This window comes from Myotis daubentonii, chromosome 16, assembly GCF_963259705.1.
Source record: "Myotis daubentonii chromosome 16, mMyoDau2.1, whole genome shotgun sequence".
NCBI classification, from domain to species: domain Eukaryota; kingdom Metazoa; phylum Chordata; class Mammalia; order Chiroptera; family Vespertilionidae; genus Myotis; species Myotis daubentonii.
The window spans coordinates 40,368,766-40,374,765 of NC_081855.1; the positions used below are offsets into that span (position 1 = coordinate 40,368,766).

Here is a 6,000-nt window from a genome sequence, read left to right on the forward strand (position 1 = left end):
TGCCTTTTGCCGGCTGTTTTAGTCCCCACCCCCTCCCCCACTGCAAGCTTTCAACAGTTTGTTGCCTCGTCTGTCTTTGGGCTCGCCCAGCAAAGTCAAAACCTTTCCGTGCCCAGTAGATACAAGCTACAGTAGGCAGCGACCCAAGGCTCCAGCGGAGTCCACGCCCGCTGGGAAACATACAATAACACGCCCCCGAGTGCGCCCCGCCACGCTCGCCAACTTGGACCGCGAGGCGCAGTCGCCGCGGCCGCCGCGGTTCCTCCCGGGCGTGCTCTCCGGCAAACTCTGCCCTCTGGATCCTGCTTCTCACTTTCCCCTTGGCTCACACACACCCGGCGCACGGCCGCCCCGCCGCCGGCACCGAAGGCGGGCGCGCCCGGGGCCGCGGGGCCACTAGGCTCGTGGAAGGGCTCCCTGTCACTACCGCGCGCGGCCAGCCGCCCTCCGACCCCCGACCCCCGGCGGCAGGGGGCGTGTGATCGGGCGGTGACTTCCCCGGGAGTCCTGCCCGCGTGGGCGGCCGGGGCCCGGGCGGCCGGGCGCGCGCGTTTCATTCCAGGCGAGAGTTCGGACTCCCGCCGGCTTTCCAAGTTCCCTGAGCGGGTCAGCCCTGGAGTGGGCACACCTGGCACCCGGGCTGGGGGCGTGAGCAGGGTCCCCGGGGCGAAAGGATCCCGGACTACTGGGGAGGGACTGGCCCCCCAGCCGTGGGCGCCGCAAGAGGGGTCCGGGGGCCGGTCCGCGCGCCCCGCCCGAGCGCACCTACCAGATGAAGTCGGTGCAGTGGCTGCAGAAGGTGGGCTGCTTGAAGAAGCGGGCGATGAATTTGTGGTCCTTCACCTCGTGCACGTTCTTCTGCCTCAGCGCCCCTTTGCGGGCGAAGCGGTTGGCCACGTCCAGAGGCGTCGTGGAGTCGTTGGCCGAGAAAACGTCAGCCATGGTCCCCCCCAACCACCTCTTGCCTCCGCCGGGGAGCAGCAGCCCGGGAGGGCCGGGTGGGCGGGGGCGGAGCAGCGGGGCGAGGGCGACCCCGGGCGAGGGGCGCGGGCCGGCGGTGGAGGTCGCTGTGAGGAGGTGCGGCGGCAGCGGCGGCGGCCGGGGAGAGTCGGGCGGAGCGGCGCGGAGCGGGAGCGGAGCCGCTCACTCGCTGGCTGGCCCCACGCTCACTGACAGCCGGGCGCCCGGCTCTCGCGCTTCCTTACTCTCGGCGGCAGAGGCGGCCCGGAGCGGCGCCGCCCCCTGCGCATGCCCCGACGCCAGAGCCGCGCGCGGGGCGGGGGCGCGCGGGGCGGGGGCGCGCGGGGCGGGGGCGCGCGGGGCGGGGGCGCGCGGGGCGGGGGCGCGCGGGGCGGGGGCGCGCGGGGCGGGGGCGCGCGGGGCGGGGGCGCGCGGGGCGGGGGCGCGCGGGGCGGAGTGGCGCGGCGAGGACGCGACTGCCGGGAGCCCAGAAACCGGACGGGGAGAGCCTGTCCGAATTTGGGAGCGGAGGCGGACGCTGGGCGGGGCGCACCCGTTCTCCTCCGCCGCCTTTTTCTTTTCCTCTCTTTTCCTCCCCTTCCTCTGCCCGCCTCTCCTCCCTCCTCTGCTTCCGCTCCTCTCGCTCTCCTCCCGTCTCCCTCCTCCCATCCGACTTGCTCCCTCCAGCTCCTCTCCTCCTCCTCGCTTCTCTTTTCTCCTCTCCGGGTCGGAGGCCTGCGCTGCCCGTGCGAGGCCGAGAGGAGCCCTGGGTCCCAGGATGGGCCGCCAGCGCCGCCCGCCTGGTCGGACCTGCTCCCACCTTTGCCCAGCTTCCTACGCACCGCCGCCGCCCCTTTTACCAACTTGTATCAATTTGAAGTTTGCCTGGCTAACACCACTCTAATTGTGTGTGCCTTAAAATGCCTTGCCCCCACACCTTCTCGCTGTTTATATATGGATGGCAGGAGAAAGGGAGCGATTCTAAATTTCACTCGTGTGGGCTATAAAACAAACTCGTAGACACAGACAACTGCATGGCGGCTACCAGAGGAAAGGGAGGTGAGGGGTAGTAAAGTGTAAAGGGGCCAAATATATGAGGACTGAAGATGATTTGACTTTGGGTGGTGTGCACACAATGCAATAAACAGATCGTGTATCCTAGAATTGTATACTTGAAACCTATATAATCTTATTAACCAAAGTCGCCCCAATACATTTAATAAAAACAAAATCATTGAATATTGACCCTGTCACTCGTCTCCAGTCGTGGTCCTATATTTCACCTGCGCCTTGGATAGCCTTCTGGTTTGCACGTAGGTTAGCTAAAGGACTTGCTCCTATCTATCCCTTTACTTGCCGTCTGCCACAGTTACAGCATTGATCATCAGGCTTTCTTGATTTTACCAGTCCAGAACTTTAATTTAAAAATCGTTTGCATACTAAGCTAATTACTTCAGTAATGGCAGGTGTGGAGTGCAGCCAGTACATTAGTAAATTACCAAGTGAAAGTGCTCGTGAAAGGATAGCTGGCATGCATATGCAAAAGACGCACTGGGGATGCACCCACTAATCGCTTGCTGAATATTTATCAGTTCTGCCTGGAGGATGCTAAAATACACGAGGGAAACAACCCTCTCCCAGCATTTCACTAGTGTTTAATTTCATGGTTAGATTCACGAGGCTCACATATCAACTTCATGAACTGAGGACATCAAGGAAGTGAACATGCCATCTCACACCTGTCAGAACGGCTGTCATCAAAAAATAAATAAATAAATAAGCAAGTGTTGGCCAAGGATGTGGAGGAAAGGGACCCCTCGTGCACTGTTGGTTGGATTGAAAGTTGGTGCAGCCACTATGAAAATCTGTATGGAGGTTCCTCAACAAATTAAAAGTAGAGCCCTGTCCCGTGTGGCTCAGTTGGTTGAGCGTCCTCCGTGCACCAAGAGAGGTCGCTGGTTTGATTCCTGGTCAGGGCACGTGCCCAGGTTGCTGCCAGATCCCCAGTAGGGGGTGTGCAGGAGGCAGCCAGAAGGTGTTTCTCACAACCATGTTTCTCAGTCATTCTCTCCCTTCCTCTCTCTCTAAAGTCAATAAAAACATATTTTTAAAAATTTAAAAACAGAGCTGCCTTAGACCTAGCAATTGTACTTCTGGGAATTTATTCAAAGAAAACAAGAACACTAATTCAAAAAGACATATGCACCCTTATGTTCATTGCAGCATTATTTACAATTGCCAGGGCCAGGAGATGGAAGCAACCTGAGTTCACCAATATGAATGTATAAAGAAGATGTGACTTTGGGTGGTGGGCACACAGTGCAGATCATGTATCATAGAATTGTACACATGAAACATATAATCTTATAGGAAAACTAGAGGCCCGATGCACAAATTTGTGCACAAGTGGGATCCTTTGCCCTGGCCTGCAGGATTGGGCCAAAACCGGCTCTCTGACATCCTCTGAGGGGTCCCGGATTGTGAGAGGGCACATGCCAGGCCAAGGGACCCCACCAGTGCATGATCGGGGCCAGGGAGGGGCCACAGGAGGGCTCCAGGGTGTGTCCGGCTTATCTTGCTCAGTCCCAATCAGCTGGACTCCAGCAGCAAGCTAACCTACAGGTCGGAGCGTCTTCCCCCTGGTGGTCAGTGCACATCACAGCAAGCAGTTGAGTGGCCATAGCATATCATTAGCATATTACGCTTTGATTGTTTGAAAGGCCAACCAGACAACTGGACACTTGGCATATTAGGCTTTTATTATATAGGATGTGTGTGAGTATATATGTACACACACTAGAATATTACTCAGCAATCAAAAATAATAAAATATTAGTCATTTGTGACAACATGGATGGACTTAGAGGGTATTATGCTAAGTGAAATAAGTCAGACAGAAAGACAAGTATGATTTCACTTCTATGTGGAATCTTTTTTGTTTTTTTAATGAGAAAACAAACCAAAAACAGACCCTTAGATAAAGAGAACAAGCTGATGGTTGTCAAAGGGGAGGAGGGTGGAAGTTGGGTGAAAAATAAAATAAAATGCCATTGATATCCATAACATCCAAAAGAAAGAAAGAAAACATGTTGTTTAACCCTCCAAGAAGTAAAAAAAAAAAAAATTCTAAGCTATATACTATCTTAGAGCATTTCACATAGACTAAGTCAGGTGACCATTTTTTTTAACATTGCTTAATTGAATGCTAGATGATAGGAATGTCTTTTATATTTTAACATGTGCAAGCTATTGACTGGCCTTTCATGGGGCACGCACACACTACTGACCCATGTCCAATCCCTTCAGCCAGTGTAGTTGGTGCTTAAAGAGACGGCACCTGCTTGATATTCTATCTGGTTAGAAATTTCACCACACATAGTGGCCTCTCCAGTCCAAGGAGTTTAAAAAAAAAAAAAAAGAAAGAAAGGATGGGAAAGTAGATCAAACTCTCCACCAAACACCCTAGGCTTGATGTTAATCTATATATATAAAAACCTAAGCAACCATTAGGATAGGTTGACTGGTCCCTATGATGACACACTGACCACCAGGGGGCAGATGCTCAATGCAGGAGCTGCCCGCTGGTGGTCAGTGTGCTCCCACAGCCAACCGTGGTCCCTCCCCTATTGCCCCAATCGCCCCAATCGCTGGCCAGGCCGAGGGACCCCACCCATGCACAAATTTGTTCACTGGGCCTCTAGTTGCTTAATAATCGTAAATCAAAGGGAGCACAGTAGAATGAAACAAATGGATTCTTTCCTCGCAGCCATTTTTATGAGACAAAGGACCTCACACATTTTATGAAGACAAGCTTCTTTCTATTTATCTGAAGCCTTGATGTGATGGTGGAGGAAGGACATGGGGGAGTTGGAAGCTGGGGTTGCTGATAGTGGAATTCCTGAGCAAAGTAACAGGGACGATGAGCTAAGAAACAATGGGCCTTGGCGGCAGCCTGCACATCTATGTTCGGAGTGACTGATGGCAGCCGTGGGTAGACCAGATGGAGAAATACATTGCTTTTCTTTCAGGTTGTGGCTTTGCTTTCTTGCCTCATTTATTACTGTTGTTCCTTGTGGAGAGAACTAACTGGAAGTTTGTTGATTGATAGCTGGGCTGAGCTTGAGTGCTCAATTGCTTGCTTATAGCTCAGCTCAACTGGAAGGGTGGGGTGGGGTGCGCCTGGAGCAGAGAATTATCAAGCAGTGTAACACTGCCTCTGGCAAGGAATGAGGGGAATGTGAACCACAGGTGGCCCTGGCCCATCCACCTGAGAAACCACCTTGGGTAGCCCTCAGGTGGAGGGGATTACAGAAAGAACCCCTGGGGAGGGAGTGGGGAGTCAGTCTGGGCATTCCTGACGATTTTATTTTTTTGTTGTTAATCCTCACCCGAGTATGTTTTTCCATTGATTTTTAGGGAGAGTGGAAAAGAGAGAGAAAGACAGAGAGAAACATCAATGTGAGAGAAACATATCGATTGGTTGCCTCTTGCATGAGCCCTGACCAGGACCCCTGGCCGAGGAGGAGCCTGCAACCGAGGTACATGCCCTTGACTGGAATGGAACTCAGGACCCTTTGGTCCAAAGGCCAACACCCTATCCACTGAGCCAAACTGGCTAGAGCCCTGATTATTTTACATCTGCTGTTTCATGGGGACCCTGCAGGAAAAAAAAGGGAATGGTAGAGAATGGTAGACAGAACACGGAGTTTGTAGGATCCTTCTGATCCCTCCTCTGTGACCTGTGCCTTTAGAGGAGTGAGCTTGAGACTCTCAAGAGGTGTTGCCTAGAGCAGGGGGACCCAGAGTCTGGAGGCTGGGATCAAAGCCAGGCCACTAAATTGATGATCCCAAACCAGAGTGGTTTATGTAAAACTCTTGTCCCTTACCTCCTCCTTAGCCACAGTCCACAGTGGACTGCCCTTGGCAGCTCCTGGTGTCCAGTATTCCAGCTTCCTCCATAAAGTGTTTTTCTCGCTTTGCTTCTGTTTTCCTGCCATAGCTGTGGCACAAGGCGTGGCTCTCAGGAGACCGGGGTTCAGG

The 6,000-nt window shown here is 53.9% G+C and overlaps 1 protein-coding gene across 2 annotated transcripts in view; it reads right to left on the reverse strand.

The window, feature by feature from the left end:
- Positions 1-1,224, reverse strand: part of PRKCA (protein kinase C alpha) — a 286,668-nt gene extending 285,444 nt beyond the window's left edge. Inside the window, exon 1 of one of the 2 annotated variants that reach the window (XM_059670054.1) lies at positions 770-1,224. In XM_059670054.1, the coding sequence (XP_059526037.1) occupies positions 770-942 (173 nt within the window). In that variant the 5' untranslated portion in view covers positions 943-1,224. The remainder of the gene's footprint in view (positions 1-769) is intronic. The other variant, XM_059670057.1, reaches the window with a different exon arrangement.
- Positions 1,225-6,000: the final 4,776 nt, after the last annotated feature.